This window comes from Harpia harpyja, chromosome 8 (genome assembly GCF_026419915.1).
Source record: "Harpia harpyja isolate bHarHar1 chromosome 8, bHarHar1 primary haplotype, whole genome shotgun sequence".
In the NCBI taxonomy this organism is placed as follows: domain Eukaryota; kingdom Metazoa; phylum Chordata; class Aves; order Accipitriformes; family Accipitridae; genus Harpia; species Harpia harpyja.
In genome coordinates this window covers 39359536-39378927 of record NC_068947.1, presented here as the reverse complement: position 1 = coordinate 39378927, position 19392 = coordinate 39359536, and the positions used below count along the sequence as shown (strand labels likewise).

The 19392-nt window shown below is 37.1% G+C and overlaps 2 protein-coding genes across 9 annotated transcripts in view; one reads left to right on the top strand and one right to left on the bottom strand.

Annotated features, from left to right (window-relative positions):
• ARL13B (ADP ribosylation factor like GTPase 13B) overlaps window positions 1-19392 on the top strand; it is a 51024-nt gene that overhangs the window by 8483 nt on the left and 23149 nt on the right. For all 8 annotated transcript variants that reach the window (XM_052794145.1, XM_052794143.1, XM_052794146.1 and 5 more), the window contains exon 4: window positions 2564-2813. In XM_052794145.1, coding sequence (XP_052650105.1) covers window positions 2564-2813 — 250 coding nt within the window. The remainder of the gene's footprint in view (window positions 1-2563; window positions 2814-19392) is intronic.
• STX19 (syntaxin 19) lies at window positions 9302-13924 on the bottom strand. The gene has a single exon (XM_052794152.1). The coding sequence runs from the start codon at window positions 13559-13561 to the stop codon at window positions 12683-12685; it is 879 nt and encodes a 292-aa protein (XP_052650112.1). The 5' UTR covers window positions 13562-13924; the 3' UTR covers window positions 9302-12682.

The window sequence follows — 19392 nt, the reverse complement described above, 5'->3', positions numbered from 1 at the left end:
TGGCAGACTTGGAGACTCTACTTCGACTTTCAATTTACACATGTTGTGTAAGTTCACGGACTTGCTGAAGTTGAATAAAGTTATGAATATTGTCTCATTTATATTCCTGAATCTTTGCCCTGAAAACATGAGAGCTTTGTTGTTTAGCCTTCCGTTCTGTTTCAAAATCAACTTTAATGCCTTTTTCAGCTAAATGTGACAGTTATTTCTAAAAGTCTTTTTTTCCTGGAAAAATTAGGAGTAAAGATGGGTATTTCTAAATGGAAACTCCAGGAAAACATAGTTCTGACTTCTGTGACTCTTTCCCAGGGCTTGAATAGTGCTTATGTCCTGGTTTTGGCTGGGATAGGGTTAATTTTCTTCTTAGTAGCTGGTACAGTGTGTTTTGGGTTTAGTGTGAGAATGTTGATAACACACTAATGGTTTAGTTGTTGCTAGATAGCACTTATCCTAAATTAAGGATTTTTCAGTTTCCCACTTATCCTAAATTAAGGATTTTTCAGTTTCCCATGCTCTGCCAGCAGGTGTGCAAGAAGCTGGGGGAGGGAGCATGGCCAGGATAGCTGACCCAAACTGGCCAAAGGGATATTCCATACCACAGAATGTCATGCTCAGTATATAAACTGGGGGGAGTAGACTGAGAGGGACAGATCGCTGCTCGGGCATTGGTCAGCAGGTGGTGAGCAATTGCATTGTGCTTCACTTGTCTTTTCTTGGGTTTGATTTCTCTTTTTTTTTTTTAATGTTCCTTTTCATTACAATTATTACATTTTTTATTATTATTATTACTACTACTACTACTACTACTACTACTGTTATATTTTATTTTACTTTAGCTATTAAATCGTTCTTACCTCAACCCAGAAGGTTTACTTCTTTTTTTTGATTCTCCTCCCCATCCCACTGGGTGGGGAGGAGTGAGCGAGCAGCTGCATGATGCTTAGTTGCTGGCTGGGGTTAAACCACACCACCTTAGAAAGCAATTTTTTTTTTTCCTTAACAGGGCTTGCAGAGATTAGAACCTTCAGTTAGTCTTCAGGGTTGATAAAACCAGTATTTTGGGCTGTGCATCAGTCATACAGCCTATAGGAGGAGAATGCAGTTATGACTACTGTGTTTTAGCAGAAACCAAATATGTTTCAGTTCTTAGGACTCTTAAACCCAGGCAAATCAGCATGGTCACCAAAGTCGTATTTGCCAAATTGGATCTGCAGCTTATATGGCAGACCCTGTTTTTACATTGAAGACTGTTTATTATTGGAGACCTCACCATACAATAGGAGCAGATGTTTCAGCAATATCCCCTTACATTCAGCACCATCAATAACTTTCACCCTTAACCAACCCTCATGTTCACACTATTCTTTCTTGTAAGAGCACATACTTACAGCTCAGAGTGCAAAACGTTCTTCAAAATAAAGTCCGCTGAGTTTTGAAGCTGTAGTTTTTCACAAATGGGGGTTCCGGACCATTCTCTAGCTGGAGTTTTGGCTTACACTGTTCCAGTGAAGGGGTCTGTTCTGAATCCCCATGAAGCAGTCTGTTCTGAATCCCCATCTTTGTGGTGTGTGAATGATTCTCTCAAAAAAAGGGAGTGTGGTAGCAGAAGGCTGGTGATGTAGCTTCTGCACTGCTCTTCAGAGCTCAGCACTTTGGACCATGCCTTCATTTCTTCCTCTCAACAAGCTGAATTTTACATCTGTTTCTCCTGCCTTGTGCTACCAAGCTACACAAAACAGTTGCAGAGATCCAATTAACTCACCCCTGAAGAGACAGCTTAGTGGTGTGAGGCAAGTACAGGCTTTCTTTGCCCTCTGGAGAGGGAGATAGCAAGCAAAGGTATTAAATATAAAGCTATAGTTTTTTAGCATATTGCATGGCAAACTAAAAAGCAGAAAATAAAAATAAACAAACAAACAAAGGCCAAAACCTGATCTTGAATAAAGGGAATCAAGTAGTTTACATCTCAGAAGAACATGGTTTCTATCATCATGGTTTCTATCAGAGATGGTTTCATCTCAGCCCTTGGTTTGAACTTTTGGAGCTGTTTTGGCAACCATGAGGGATAAAGAATAAATTTGGCAGAGCACAAGCCTTCCCAGGTCATAATGCATTAACTGGTTTGTTTTCCTTCTCGGACTTGGATTAATACCATGCAAATGCTTTATAACTGTTCAGATGGGAGCATTGGTGGTGAGGAGGAAAGTAAAAACTGCAGTACACTGAACACGACTGCAATTTAACTGTGATTTTAAATATTAAAAATTGCATTTTGGGCTTTTTTCTCTCTTTTTTTCTTTTTTTTTTCTGTTTCTTGGTGCTCCTGTCTAAATTAATGTAAAGTAACTGGTTGAGACACTTGCGTATTAATATGAAATAACCTGAGGAGAGGGAAAATCTTAATGTAAAAAATACGCGGTTAGCAATATGGTGTCACTTAACAGGGAGGGTTTGCTCCATGTTTTTAAAATACTAATTATGCTACCCAAATCACAGTGTAAAATCCTCTTTAAATAACTAAGGACACTTTTTACTGAAGGCTTTCTTCTTTGAACTCTGACAGAGTCTCCTGAAGATGTGGCTCCAACAGTTGGGTTTTCCAAGATTGACCTTAAACAGGGACGCTTTGAAGTCACCATCTTTGATTTAGGAGGTGGAAAACGAATTCGAAATATCTGGAGAAATTACTATGCTGAGTCCTACGGTGTAATATTTGTTGTGGATTCCAGTGACATTGCAAGAATGGAAGAAACAAAGCAAGCCATGATAGAAGTTTTAAACAGTCCTAAGATATCAGGAAAACCCGTGTTAGTGTAAGTAATGTTAATAAATGTTCTCCTAATCTCAAGTTTTGTAAATTTTGACCTTCAATACACCTTCTAAAGAAGTATTTATGTATAGTATCAACATAAGTATAAAGTATGCTAATACTACTGTAACTTTAGCGCTAAGCAATATTACAATTAGTTTTACAGTATTTCTGAAGTATTTATTTATGCCAATCTTAGTATCATACTAGTGAACAAAGCCTCTTCTGTCTGTCTTTCTGTCTTTCCACATGGTGATATACTGAATCCATTCACTGCATCTGACATTAGATCTTATTTAGTCCTTCTCAGGGATATTTATTTCTCTTCTCTTTCATTAGCAGTGGAAAAATAATAAGGTGTGGTTTTTTAACTCTTTAAAATTCTAATATTACTTGAAATGGTATGATAGGTTAAAGGCTTTGCAAGTTTGTCATGGCAACATGGTGTAAAAATATTGTTACTAGTTAGGCCTACATCAATTACTTAAATTGTAAATGGTTGATTATATTCTGCAATACCAGTAATCTCAGCAATAAATGTCTTGTGCACTTAACACATGGTGGTGCTGCTGATACACAATCAGCAAAATCTCATTAAAGAAGGCTTACTTTAATAGTATTTGGCATATGCTTTTGTTGCAGTGCATGTGTTTAAAAAAAAGTTTCAAAAGGTCTAGACACATTCTTTCACAGAACAGATAGATTCATGAACTTCTCTGCTTAAAAACTAGGTTTTGTAAAATGTCGAAAATAGCATATTTTATTCAGCCACACAAAAGGTCTTTGGGGACAAATACCCTTTTGAAGTAACAAAATAAACTGTGAAAGTTTAAAATGGTTTATCAGGACAATATCTTTAGGGCTGGTGGGCATAAGACCTCCATAATGCAGTAATTACACAACTTTTCTGTGATATGAAGAATCTGTAAAGCTAAGAGGAGTGGCCTCTTCTAGGAAGCAGTGATGCTCTGGTGGTTTGAGGGTGAAACTGGCTAATTGTTTTGCTCAAGTGGAGTGTATTTCAGCAAGCTAATAGCGTATATGTTGAAAAATAGGTTAGATTTTAACTTCCACTGTTATCTGAATGTTATTACTACAAGGAAGGCAATAAAACCAACTTAATGCAGCTCATTTAACCAAAATCTCTTCTGAAAATGCAACTGTGACAGTTGACAACTGTGCAGTGTTTCTAAATAAATACATTTTAGGGGTTTTTTCATAGAAATCTCTATGCCCTAATCCTGTAATAGAGTTTATTTGGTTGGCTGGCTGTACCTGTAGAGAGCCCGCTCACTTCTCTGGGACTTGATCCTGCTTTTCAACCCATGTCAGTAGCTAATCGGAAGGCAGAGTGTATTAACTGAGTCTAATGGTGACTAAACTAAGTTTATTGATGTTACTGCATTCTAATTGATTAAGCCTCAGGCCTTTGAAGAGAATTTGCTCTTGCAGTGTCCCAGTTCTGTGGAGGGATCCAGTAGTTTTGTTTTATACTCTCTATATGAGCCTGCATCTTGAGTTATGAATTGTTTCCTGTATTGTCTGTCTTTTCTGTTTGGTGTGTGTGTTCATGGCATAGCTATGCTACCCTTGGCATGTTCAAATCACGTAAACCCTAAAATTTGTTCCAGTATTTGAAGCACTTCTTACATTGTGAAGCCTGCAAGTTGTGAAGCAGGAAGGCTTGGTCAGTAAGCACTAGTGTTTGTGGTATAGAAATGGAATACTTAGCAAATGAGATTAAACTGGTCCCATGCACCTTCCCTTCCCTGAAGATGCCTTTGGTTGGAGATGCAAATCTCCATCACTCATACTTGCCAAAAAGAAGTTCTGTGGCATAAACTTTTTTCCCCGTAAGTCACTAAAACAAAAAATGAAAATGTATCAAGAGCAAAGGAAACAGCTGATTTCCAAATTTGTGGTGAAAGTTAGCCTCTTTTAATATTTCCTGCTTCTAAGGATATTCAGCTTTTGTTTTGTTTTTTAATAATGAGATACTTGGTATCCATGTAGCAATAAGTTCCCTAATATCTTGGTAAGCTTCTAATTAGTGCATTTTAGTCTGTGCATGTATGCGTGAAGGCCAGTATTTACTGAAAACAGTACAGTGACCTGTAAGTATTAAATCTAGGAAAGTTGAAGTTTTCTTTAAGTAATTCCCTTCTCTCTCATGCTCTTGCAGTGCAGAGCACAATCTATTTCTCTTTTCATAGAATACTGTTATAATTTCATGCCAGAGGAGAGAGACTGCTTCTCTTTGATTTCCACACTCCACAAGTCTGTCTCTGGTCTGGACTACTGCTTTCTTCCAGCACTTGAAATAAACAAGGAGAAGCAGAAAAACAGTTGTAATTTGTTTATTCTCTGCTGTCTGTAGGTGCACAGAGTTCTCTGCTATGTTATTTGTATGCTTAAATACAAAGAGCTTATTCATTAATGTTTTATTAGTTACCGATTACCATCTTAAAAACTAATAAAAGAACCTAAATGCTAAGGGAATGAAAAGGAGTGAGCTATAACTTCAAAGTGTGTGTGTGCTGAAGAATGATGAAAGAGGTATTGGTGACTTGATCACAATGAAACAATTGAAATGTTTATACTGGATATTCACATTTCTTTTTAAGCATAGATTGAACCAATGTACCGAATTTTCAACCATCTTGTCTTTGAAATAACCTGCTGATTATGCCTTTTTTTTTTTTTTCCTATTTTTCCTTTTTTTTGTGTGTGTGTGTACTTCTGGTAGATAATAATCAAAAAGACAGAATGACCTTTTTCTTTTGCATTTATGGGCTTTCATCTATCTGGACAAAACTAATTTTGCCAGTTGGATCGGGGAAAAATAAAATCTTCATGACTGGTAGATGGACCTTTGAAATAAACCATTGCTCACCAGACAATTAAATTTGTGTATTTGTAAAGGAGATTCCAGTTATCAGGTTATCAATATCATGTTTGTAGCTGTGCTCTGTAATATTTTCCTTATTAGTTAATAAACCTTGGAAAGGAGTGATACTGGCTGGAGTGGTAGCAATGGTAAGGAGGTGGGAATTTGCCTCTGGACAAGAATTCTGATCTGTCAGAGTTCTCTTCCTAATCTGGACTACCTCAGCATATATAAAAGAAAAACTTGAAACAGAAATTGCATTCACTGTTAGGTAAGTTAATGCTTACTAGAATTTTCATCCTGTTTTACTTGTAGAGTTGCTGGTGTTTAGAATGTTAAGGTTTGGATTAAGAAGAGTGCTGCTGTTGAATGCTTTTAGAAGATTGGTTGCTCAATAATAATTCTAAGAGGAAATAAAATACAAGTTGTATAGCTCTGTACTAATGAATAAACACATTGCCTAATATACTCACCTTTTCTTACATACTCTGACCTCTCTCACTAGTTCCTGAAGTCTTACCCTCTTTCTCCTCTTCCCTTTGTCCACTCAGCATTTCTTCTCTGGCTGGGTAAGCACATGCTGTGTCTGGTTGTGGTGCAACAAGTGAAGTACTCAGCTGTCAGTTGCCTTTGAGAATAGGTGAAGTGAATGAAATAAAACTAGTTTTGGTCTCTCTCTTCTACCCATATGAATTTGATATAGGTCAGCAGTACGGTTGTTGTAGGAGCTAACTGTCCTTGCAAAAATGGTCTAAAAAAGTAGTGGGAAAAAACTTTTTCTAGTCAGGTAAGCAGATTTCGATGTGATATAATGGGTAAAATATATGCTGAATCATGAAGTTCCTTTATCTAAATATATCTTTTATCTTTAGAGATTTAAAAAAGAAAATAACGTATCCTAATTTACATAACTATGTTTCTTCCTGTAAAAAGATAATGTTGTGTTTAACTATGGGGTCTGCTTCATTAACAGTAAAAACATCTATGATAGTAACATTTAAATAAAAGTATTCTCCAGTTGCTTGCTGCTATGTGACGGCAGGCTTGTCCGCTGCTCTATATCTTTGTTCAATGCTCTGTAGATTCATTCCGTTTCAAGATTTTTTCATTTGCTGTTGTAGAGTTGAGAGTTTAAAAAAAAAAACCAACCAACCAACCAAACAAACAAAACCCCCCCAAAACCCCTAAACCCCAAACAAACAAATAAAAACCCCAAAACAAAACAACAAAACCCCCCCAAAACCACACCAACCCCAAACCAACAAAATCCACAAAAACCCCACCCCTAAAAAACCCCAAACAAAACAAAAAAGAACACACACAAAAAACCCCAAGAATAGGAGCAAACTTCAGCAGCAATACACTTAATGGTCACCAGAAAAGGCTTGGGAGTCTTTGACACACAGTCCTTAATGAAAGTAGACAAATTAAACTTTCTTCCCCCCCCTCCATTTTGAACAGCACAGTAATTATGTGGTTTGTCTACACCAAGAGATTTAGTCATTCACACTCTCCCCTCCCCCCCTTTTTTTGTTGTTCTTTGGGTGCTGTCACCGCAATAAGCCGTACTGTGTATGTGGTAGCTGATTGACCTACATCTTGGAGAGAAACAGTTGCGTGTCCTCCCTTTTACTGAGAGGACATGTCTGTATAACACTCTAGTTTGGTCAGATAGTAAGGGTGTAGACCATACCAACTTCACCTCCTACTAATCGGGACAGGTCTCCTACACTGCCTCAGCAGGTCTTGCACACTGCATGCCCCCATGCTATGTCCCAAAACTTTAAGCATATGATACCAGCATGAACAATTTTCATGAGATGCATTGCACTGATCATAATTTTGGATTTGTTGAATTAAAAATAAAATAATTTTATACATGTAAGTCCTAAGGCCAGAGGGATGTCACATGCAGCCCACAAGAGATTGGGGTCAAGTCCTGTAGTGTAGATGTGACCAGTCCTCTCCAGAAGAGGATCTCCAAAAGCTCTTTGCTCCAAACAGCGTAAGTGGGTGCTGATCCACACCACTTTTTCCAGGGGTCAGAGCTTGCTCTCTGGCACTGGCCACAAAGACAGTGTAGTTATAATTTATCACCCAGGTAAGCAACTAAGTTAATGTGTGTATTTGGAAGAAGCCGGGGAGGAGAGATGGGAGAACAATTTTGGATATGCTGTCCAGCTAGGACTGTGATGTGTGCACTAGAAGTGTTTTAATCATAATGTATAGGGAGGTGTGCAAAGGAGGCCCTCCATTCTTTCATGAAGTATGTGGAAAATTGTATCCACAACAAATACTTTAGAATCTTTCCAGTGGAAGAGTAAGTCCTTGAAAAATGTATGTGTTTCATTCTGGAAAAAGTAACTTTAAGTAAAAAAGTTAAAAATCTGGGGTTTTTTAAACGCTAGCTTTTCCCAGTAAATATACTATTTTTATTATTTCTTTAAGTAACAGAACATTTCCCCTGAATATTTTTCCTATTTTGTTTTACATGTGCCAAAACAAGCAACAGTCCTTTCTGAAAAGCATTGGGAATTAATGTCAATTCATGTCACTGCGTGTCATCTTAGATATCTTTTGTTCATAATCAACCTTATACTGAGTAGTGCTAGCAAGATACCGCTGAGAATTATCATGGGTAGATGGATCTCATTTCACAATGAAGAACAGGATCTATTACTAAAGGGTTTGAGATGCAGTCTTCGTTACAGAGCAAAGTGGAGTTGGAGTCATTGGCCCACTCTTCCTTTTGCCATCTTTTCTTCCATCCCAGTCAGTTGCGTTATAGTATGCCCTAATCCCATAGTATGCCTATGCATGTGGCAACTCTGCTTCTTGCTAAGGGTGAGAAGACACACTGCTGACAGAAGAAAAGGGGAAGACAGCTCTTGCTCCTCATCCTCCCTGATAAAGGAATGGATAGCGAGCCTCAGCACTGTTCAGGGAGAAGTGGAGGCCCAATAGCCTGGAAAGAGAATAGGCTGAATTGTGCAATGTGGGCATAAGATTGGTCCAAGACATTCTATGTTACAATAATATGGGAATATAAGAGTTCTGATATTGTTCAGTGTGATACTTGCTTCAAATTGAATTGGTACTGTGGCATCTTATTATCTATCACTGGCCATGGAGGTATCACAGTATTGTTTAAGACAGTTTTCCTGAAGTGCTGATGGTATTGGCTGTTACTGACTCTTAGTATGAAATACTTGAAGACATTAAACTTTTTATTTGGCATTTTTTTTACTGTTTAGTGTTACTACTTAATTTATGTTTGCTTTGCTCATGTAGGCCTTGTTTAAGCATCTAAGTGCTTAAGTAGTTAATCAGTCTGTTATGTGTGGGGAAATTGAATTGTAGAAAGCAAGAGTTCTTGCAGTTCTTATGTTCATGGGTCAATTATTCTGTCAATATCCTCAAGACTTATATAGGTATGCAAGTTTAAATTTTTTTCTCTTAGAATTTTTTTTGTCCTTCTTTTTATCAGAAAGGAACACTTAGACTTCATATTATGCTGGAAAAAAAGAGGCAAATACTGGTTTTGTTTGGGGTTTTTTTTGTGTTTGCTGGTTGGTGGGTTTTGTTGGTTTTTTGTTTGTTGTGGGTTTGTTTTTTTTTTTTCTTTGACATGAAACACGTGCAAGAGGAAATACAATTCCGTGTGCTATGGCTGATATTTTTATACCAGAGAGATTGCTGGGCAGGTATTTTTTTTAGTAGAAAGCTACTTTCTACCTGCTATTTTGGTGATGAGGGATTATAGCTATTAATATTTCACATTTCTTACTAGAACACTAGCAGCTCTGCTTTAATTTGTTTGCTCTTCTGCATAACTATGTAACAAAAAAAACACTGGAAAGTTATTTTAATGATTACTGTAAAATTTCTGCTTTTAATAATTTTGAATGCTTAATATCAATTTCTCATTATGTCAATGTAATTTGTACTTAATATTTTTACTATCAGTTAATAGCACCTCGTATTAAGAAAAACCTTTCCACAAGTCTTTCTGGTCTCCTCTCTTCTCAGTTCTGCAACATGTTATGTATGTTTCTGTTTTGCCATTTTGTAATCAATATACAGCTGAAAACTACTTGAATTATTTACAATGTGTGGATAGGCAGCTGTCTTCCTTTAGTAGTAGTGAAACTCGAGTTTTCTTCCAGGATTTAAAGTACAGCTCTTGTTTAACAAGACCATGTTTATTTCAAAGAAACGTATCTGTTGTGTGAAGAGGAAGGGCTAGCCCGGGAACACATTTCTCTCTCAGATAAGCGATGCTTGTATGAACACTCCTGCATGGGGGATGCTGTGTAAATAGGTGATGTTTGTTGTATTTTGGTTTTCTCTTCTGTCAATGCTGGCTGCAATAATCCTTCATAGAAGTACCATAATGCATTTCTTTTTAAGGACCCAGGAGAGAAGGAAAGGGCTACCTGTTATGTACCTTTGTTTTTTCCAAAAGTAAAACCAGGAAAAGTAGATGGTGTGGTGTTTCTGGGTAGTGCATGTATATATGCATATTAATGTGTGTATTATATATGTTTATATACATACATATATACACGAAAGAGCATGTTGGCCACAGCAACTTTTTTCTCTGTATTGCTTATTGGCTAATTTCTACTCCTCCCTTGGCACGTAAAGGTAGCTTCCATATAGGTAACAGTTAGGGTAGATTATTTAATGGGATAGTATCAGTGGTGTCATTATCTAATTTTATTTTTTGTCGCTACTTTGTAAATAGTATTTTTCATTTTAAGGTTCAGTCCTCTGATTGTACTTTGATAACAGTTAATTTCAGTTGCAATTTTCAGCTGGGATGGAAGGAATCCCAACTATTTATAGATATCGCAGTATGAAAATAATTCAATAGAGCCTTTTGATAGTAGATTGATTCCCACCCCCACTAGATGCAATTAAAGACATCTAGCTCACTTAGTGTCTTGCAGAATTGCAGTGCAATTTGCTCTGACTTCTTTGACTGTATCCAGGTATAGTGGTATTGATTGTGTCTTTGCACAGCATAACGGAGTTCAGAAATAACATTCCTGGTTTGGTGTTTGGTTTTTAGTGGGGTTTGTGCATTGTTTTTCTTTTTGGAAATAACTCTTTTGTCTCAGTTGCGTTGTTATTTTCTGTTAAACTGCACTAGAGCATGATTTCTCAGTCAGTTCCAAAAGGGGTTAGGTACAGGGCAGAAACCAACCATTGGGACCATGGAAAGCAAAAGCACTCTGCTTCTGCTTGCTTCTCTTCACTGCAGAAATAACTGCTGCTGCAAAATAAAACAGTGGTATACTTCCTGTCTTGCTAATTCAGCTGTTTCATAAAGAACATCTAAGGTATCTTCAGGGACAGGTTGAGTCAATGGCTAGCTGCTCTGTTTAAGGTACTCAGGGGAGGTATTCATATTTACTACTTCAGGCATCTGTTTTGCATACCTACATGAGGATCCTAGGCTTCTACAATTAGCAGAATTTCATGGAACCCTTTAGAGTTCTGGAAACCCTCAACTAGTTCTTCTGGCTGCTCCTGTAGTAGTACAAATAAATGCATGTCCTATAACATGGCTGGTTCTGGACTTCCCAATACAAGAAGACCGTGAAGACAAATGTTGATTATACTATAGTGAGTCCATGCTGCTTGGGTATTGGAGTGTGTGACATATGAGGAGAGTCAGAGAGCTGCATTTGTTTGGACTTAAGATGAAGAAACTAAGGGAGAGATCTTCCTACTGCCTACTAGTAAGGTGTGAAGATAACAGAACAAGGCTCCTCTCAGAGGTGTGGTGGTAGGATGAGAAGTGGTGGACAAGAGCTGCAACCAGGGAAATTCCTGTCTTGATTTGATCAAGAGTTTGAGCAAGAGGTTGCTCTGCATGTCCCCCAGAAGTTCCTTGTGACCTAAATCATTCTCTGGTTCTAGATTATGTTTATTTTTATAAGGATGGAGTTCTATTTTTTTAATTATATTTTTTCCTTCATTTTTATACTAGGGAAAGTGAGACTGCAGAGGCAACTGCATATTTAGATAGGCTAGGCAAAAGTAAGAATGTGTCTTACCACTGTGTAATAAAGTGTCATATTCCCCTATCCTTACCTCGTAGGGGTCTGCCTAAGTAGTTGAATAATGTAAATACCTCTATGTCAGTTTATTAATGCTTGGCTTCTGAGCAGGCTGCTAACATGTCCCTGCAAGTTTGGTGATGTGGTCTTCTGCTGCTAGTGATCTTTAATGTGTTCAGAAAATACCAGCTCAACACCCATCTGTAAGAAATACAGCATGGTGTTATTAAAATAAATAACCCAATGTCTGTTTTGCATTCCATAAGACAGTACACTCTGTCCTACTATAACATGAGCAATATTTGATGGTGTTAAGTAGGTAAGTAAGCTTGTAAGTAACTTTTCCTATAGAGGTAGTATTGAAACACTCCTAATACTGTTTTCTGACTTCTCATTTGGTTTAGGCATCACGTTCTGGATTGTTACTAACGAAGTCTGCTTTATGTGTACATTTTAGGGGGTTTTTGTAGAATTTCAGATTCCTGGAAAAAAAACCTTAGAATTTGAACCAAGTAAATATAAGCGCTAAAAAACCACAAGGCAATTAAAACCACTAATCGTTATTTTGTAAAAGGTAACTAAACCGTTCTTCTGAATCCTGTCATTGAGATTAACAATATTTTCAATGCTTCCCAAAAGTACAGGTAGTTTGTTGCCACATTGTTTTAGTTTGAGTGGAAGAACAAAAAAGTGTCTCTTGTGTCCTTTGATCCTTTCCCCTAGTTCATGTGTTTCTGTGAAAACATAGAATTCTTTTCATTCTTCTAACTCTTTGGAAAAACAGATGCAGTTTTTCCTGAGAGCTCTGTGGAGGGGGAAATGGGAAGAAAAATGAAGCAATCGAGGGATCCTGAAACTGCTTTACAAGAATAGTTTACTAAATAGGAACCATTGGTATTTCAAAGTTTATTTCTTTTGTCATTTGCAGCATGGACAACACCAGCAGCACACTGCTTTGCAAAGGTTTCTTCTTTGATACTTGACTGCAAGCCCAAATTTTTCTTTAGATACTTGAGTGTATTCTTGAGTGTTGTTCATACTGATTTCAATGTTGTTGATCATCTCCCCTTGCTCTTCCACCAGAACTGATATCTGGATAAAAAGTTCCTTTAAGTCTTTGACCTGGTTCTCCAGATTGACTAGTTCTTTGTGTCTCTGTTCAATCTCCGAAAGCTGAGCTTTGGTAATTTTTACTTCAGTGAGTAGATTTTCATTGAAAATCTCCCATTTTCCTTGTTGGAGCATGTCATTGACTTCTTCCTCAGATACTTCTTTACCAGCTACTTCAAGCTGACGAACAATAAATCTTCTGCATTTCTCTTGCTTAGCAGTTATAGCATCATTGTATGACAGCATAGCATTTAGGTAACGCTGGGATAAGAAAGCGTGCTGGGAAGCTAAAATTCTTACTGTGGCACGTGATGGCCCATGTTCATTTTCAGCCTTTTTCACTGTTTTTGACAGTTCATCCAAACATTTTCGTATGTGCTCTGCTTGAATTTTTATTTCTCTTGCTATGTTAGATTCCTTTTTAAGAACACTGAATCTTCTCATTGAAGATAGTAGGCTTTTTTGTTGTTGACTGAATTTATGAACTTCTTCCACCAAATTATTAATTTCATTCTGAAGCTTCTGGATTTCATGCAAGTGCCTTTCAGTTATGGGCTCTTTTTCATAAATAATGGCCTGCTGTTCGAAGTCCTCCTGCTCCTCTTCTTGTACAGTTGCACCATTGTTTTCTCCAGCTAGCTGTAGTTCCTTAGCTCTCAGTTTAAGCTCTTGGAGGCGGTCTCTCATGGTTTTTGTGTTCAGGGGGTTTTTTCAGGTTTTTTTCCCCTCTTGCAACACAGGGAGTTAATTCCAATATCTTGTTTCACTGTAATCAAAGTGTAACAACAATCAATGTTAGCAGTTATATGTATACATGAAAAGTAGTTTTGGAGACTAGAGCTACTTCCCTCTGCACAAAAGTAAAGTAAAAGTAGCAATGAATTGGAAGTGGTAGGTATTCTGAACAAATGTACAAGATAGGTGGCATCAGTGCAATCCACCATTTAATCCAGTTTCTGTAGGACTTAATCATAACCTGAAGTTTTTAATTTATCTTCGCATGGGTATGGTTAACAGTCTTCCCTCAGCTTCTTCACTATAGTGGGTTTTTTTCCACATACAGTGATTTGTAGCGCAAGCCCGTTTTTGTGGTAGATTTGTGGTGTAGGGTCCAGAACTTAGAACAATGAGGAATAGGGCATGTGGAGAGGACTTTTATTTTGGGGAGGAAAAGAGGAGTAACTCAAATTCTTACATTATTGTAATTCCTTACTTGATGAAAATTAATCAACTTTTCAATTTTTTTGGAAAAAACAGTGAATGTGATGCTCCATTTTTGGATTCTCGGAAGGAAACACACACTTCAGCTTTTGAGGTTATGAGATAGACTAATGAATCAGAGTTCTGGCATGAATAAGTTACTTTAGGCTTTTAGTTTAGCCATGCTGAAAAAACTTTCTCCATTTTCCTTGCCTTCCCTTGCCTGGGGAGGTAAACTGATAGTAACTGAAGCAGTTAACTCTACAGCAAAACAGAACAGCAGAACTCTAATAATTAAAGAATTCTAATAATTTAGCATGAAAATACATTTATTTTTTTAATGTCTGAGTTTTCATAGAGGTGGATCCATATCACTAATGTTGCAACTTGAAGATTTTCTAAACTTTTTTGGATTACTGTCATCTATTGTTACATTGTCATTTGCAGTCTTCAAAAAATTTATGCAAATATACTTTGTGCACCATAGTGGGATACAATTCAGTACTGTTTCTTAATTAATAGAAAGTGGATTTAGTTCTGTTTTCTACCCTAGCTGTTGTGCAAGCTCTCCTGGACATATAATTAAGGAAAGTTTCTATTGTGTATGTTTTAGAAAATATCTAAGGTCAACTATTTTTAGTTATAGGGAAGAAAGTATTTTCCTCAAAATCTACATGAATGTTTTCCTTGGACTATGATCAAGAATGGAAAATTTCAGTAAAAAGTAAAATGCTCAGGATGTTATGGGATTTTTACTTGGGGTCTTCTGGTTAAATCAAATGTGTGTCTTTCAAAGGGCTGTTCAAGCGTAAACATTACACAGTACAGCTGTATCTCCTGGCTGTTTTCAGAGGTTTCAGGGCAGTCTTCTGAAATAGTAGTGTTTGATAGGTACATTTTTTCTTAAACCCCAATTGTAAAGATTTATTTATTTATTTATTTTAGTAAGCAAATGCAGTATTTCTCTATAGTATCCAAAAGGATGCATTTGTAGTAACTGCAAAGGATCAATCCAGTAACCTGTCAATATGCAAATGATTTTGTTACATTTGAAGAGCTTCAAATGATACTGCTGTGGTATCTCTGCTCCCTTATGCATATTTAAAGTCCCTAAATAGGTTTTTGCATAATATAAGTCATGGAGTTGAACACTCTGAACATTGTCTTCCACAGGCTTAAGTCTGGTTGTCTGCAGGAGGATTAGCTGAAAAACAAAACTTGAAATGCTACAGAGATCAATCATGAGAAAGAATGTTGAAATGCTACCCTAGCGTGGATTTCCCTTACTGTTTCGGGTTGGGTTTTTTTTCCCCTTAATGCCTTAGTATCTGAATTTAGTGTTTGTTGATTCACATCAAGAGAATCCAAAAAGCCTGGCAGTCATTAGAAGTTACGGTAATGTACTGAGACTTGTGATCAGGTAAGCTTGAAAGCAATTTATTGGAAAACATTACTTTGGGGAGGGGGGAATGCAACATATATTAATTTTGTTACAGTAATTCCCCTTCATTGCCTAACTTGCTGTGTATCTCCCCACAGCAGAAGTCAGGCAATTTCTTCAAGGTAACATTCTTTAGGAATGTTTCAGAGCTGCTTGGCACCACCGAGACTGCTGCAGGGAAAGTTCAATCTGGGGCATGTGAAAGGAACCAGGAGTGCTAAACAATGCTTCAGACAAGTGACCTGAAAATCTGTTTTAGTATAGCCTAACACATCTGTTGACCCATATTAATTTAGCATGGCTTGACAAGCCTCTGATTAAAAGCAAGTTCTAAGGGCAGCATTAATGCTTATGATGTGAGGTGGCAAGACTTTCTTGTATCTAAGAGAATGCAAGTAATTACTGAAAAGCTCTAAAACATGCATCCAGTCATCCAGTTACTCCTTCAGAACACAGTACAATTTCTGGAAAGGGCAGTTACCGATTTTTTCATATGATGATTCTCCTATGGTTTGAAAGTAAGTTAAACACAGGAGCATAAGAACCATACTGGGTTTCATCTTGAATTTGTGTATCCATTAAAAATTGACAGCTACTTTTCAATGTTTTGGGTGCATCGGTCTTGAAATAGCCATATTCCTAGGGGGGGTAGGGAGGCGGAGAGAAGCAATGGAATTGCAAATCTGCAAATATTCTCAAAGATCAAACTTGCAAAGAAGTAAGCAGAAAATACTTAAGTTTGATGTTAATGGATTTTTTTTGTTTTGTTTTGTTTAAACATCAGTCTCCCTAAAGAGTGGAATCTAAGCAATTGAACCCTGGTTTTGTATCTTATATCCTATCGGGCTTGACTTCAAAACCTGCCACTAAATGTGCTTGCCAATAAATGTCGTTGATTATACTGGCAACTGAAATGCATGCTGGTTTCAAATAAATAAGGATGTCTTCATGACAAAGATAACCTTGGAAATTGTTGGCCTGACTTCTTGAGTGTTCCACAACAAACTTTGTTCATATACTAAGTTCTTGTTGTTGTCCTACGTGTTTGTGTATATGTATAGGGGTATGTCCTGTTGTTCTTTTGATTGAGATGAAAGATCTATTTCCTTGAAGTTTTTGTCAAGAGAGGGAGATTATGCTTATTCTTTTACAGTTAAGGGAATATGTGGACTGAAAGCACTCCAGTGACTTAGTGTGTCCCCTACATTCAAAAAAAGATTTTAAAAGATGATCCTTCTGAAGCGATAAAGTAGCACAGCCTAGCACATCCCCATCGGACTTTTTCTTCATTGAAGGTTGGAAAATTTAGGTTAAAACAGCTAAGAGACTGCAGTAAAGGTAAAGCAAATCAGTAGATGGGAAAGCATTAGCTTGTTAAACTGTAGCTTCAAATTATTGACTATGTTTAGAAATGGCCCTAAATGCTCTTACACATACATATAAATCTGAAGAGCCTCGGTGAGGTTTGCCCATGTTTCTGGCCATTCCTGTGTCATAAATGCTGCTGTGTCACCTTTATCTGAACTGTTACTGATGCTGAAACCATGTGTTTGGAGCCGGGATCACAAGCTGCTGGCCAGGCTTCAATAAAAGATAATCTGTAGAAATGGAGTTGCTCTAATAATAAGGCTGCAATAACTTAGGCAAACTGATGTGGCACTGTGCCTTCTCTGTTCACACTTAGAAGCAATGTAAGACTGAAAATATAGCTGAAGAACAGACAGGGCTACAGGATGGATTTGGGGAGGAGGTGGCCAGGTTAAGGAAGGGAAAGAAGGAAGAATCAGGCCCAGTTTTGCCCAGTACCTAAGTTGTACTTGGAGTTCAAGGGTTATTGATGTGCTTTCATACACATATTTGGGGAGAAAAAGTAGGAATGCGCATGCGGTGTTTCAGTTTGTTCACTCTGGCATACCTTATCGTCTAGAAAGGTTTGCCTTCCCGCCCCTCGCAGTGTTTTTATCATGCAGATCCACTGGTGATTAAGTCTGTATTTGTCCTTCTGGTAGGCATCTTTATATGTAGTTATATATAGTTAACAGGTTCAGAAATGCAATTTTCACATCCTTGTCAAATACATTTTAAGGGTATTGCAAGAATCTTTGCCTTCTGATAACTTTACTGTGTTGCTCATCAGGGTTATGAATCTCTCCAGTCAAACTGATGACATATGTGGCTGGGAAAGTCTTTATAATGGCAATTACCTCAGCACACTGACTAGAGGAATAATAGATCCTGATGACTGGACCACCGTTATTAATCTGTCATGATGATGAAGTATGTCCTGAATTCAAAGATAATGAATTTGGTGGAAATGAAAATTTTTATATTATCCTCTCCATTTTTTAAGGGAATAAAAAAAAAAGCAAGTTGAAATGTCCTTTCGCTTAATTGCAAAGCAGCCATATAGAACGTTCTTCCACCTATCTAATTTATCAGTAGAGCCAGTAAACAGGGAGCCTACATCCAAAAATGAGATTTGGGCTGCATTAAGTTAAAAGGCATAAATGGATATGTGAAGTAGATAAGTTGATAATATGGAACTCTTGTTACTGGTTGTAATTAGATATATTGTCTTCTCTTTTGGCTTTGATGAATTGTTTTATTTCCTCCCACCCCTCGACTTACCAAAACCTCCTGTTTATTTTAATTGCCATAGTTTTGTTCACTATTTCTTGGTTATTCAGCACCTTCATTAAAGTGCCTAAAACAAAAGCCTCTGTTAGTATTTGATCTTTGATGCAATTTGCATGCCTTCGTGCATTCATTTTAACATACTGTGGTCCACCAGAAGCGGACTTGCAGACAATCAAAGGACAGAAATCTGTCTTAAAGAGCTCCTTGAGATGTATGATCTGTGTTCTGCATCATACTCATTCTTTATGTCTGCTGAAATAGTACCTTTTTTTTTTTTTAATGATTGCAAAAAAATAAGTGTCAGTTTGTTTTCCTGTTCTGTAGTTATGAGTCTGTTAAAGGCACTGGGTAGAGGACAGTTTCAAGCAACATGTCCCTAAGGAATTTCAGGTTACAAGTAATCTTATATATTTTTTTATTATTTTTTTAATCCATTTCCAGACTGCAGTGAAATTACATTATAGCTCTGTTATATGGTGCCAACAAACCTGTATAACTGTTATTTTTGAGCACAGTGGCTCTGAGTAATGTTCGGAGTCATACTCTGGTCTGGAACTTGATTACTGCTTTAAGTGTCCTAAGTTTAGCAAGAAAAAATTAGTGAGACACATATACCATTTAAGTGCCTACAGTTTAACTTATAGTTAAAACTACAGTTTACTTATAGTAGTCTGTGGGGAAAACTTAGGGCTTGAGTTAAATTTCAGTTTTCTCCAAAGGCTGTGCTCTCTCGTATATTCTCACAAGAAAAGAAGGAACTTGTTTGATGGTCTTTTGGAATCTTGCCCTGTTACCCGAAGATATATCTTAAGTAACTAAAGTAAGCAATCTTGCTACAGGTTATGTTTAATTTCTCCTCTGTTTAAAAAGTTTCTTTTAACTTAAATACCTTGTAAACAAACATGCTTAAATCAAGGATTATTACACAGCAAGGTGGTTGGATGAAATTATCCTTTTAAAGCATCTCTGTCTTAGGATGACAAGTCCTTAGAAAAACATATTTAAAAATAATTCTAAGTTCAAGTGCTGTTTGTGGGAAGTGTGGGAGTGGTTCAACAGGAAAATACCAAAGGCAGAGAGCTTGCCCTGGTTATGAGCCTAAAAAAAGATGCCATTATATGTGGAAGGTAGCTAATACATGATATGATAGTGCAAAATCAGTAACATTTTCAGCGCAGAGGACTTAAGTGCTAATAGGTATCTCATTCTTAATATTAAAAAATACTAACATGCAAAAGTC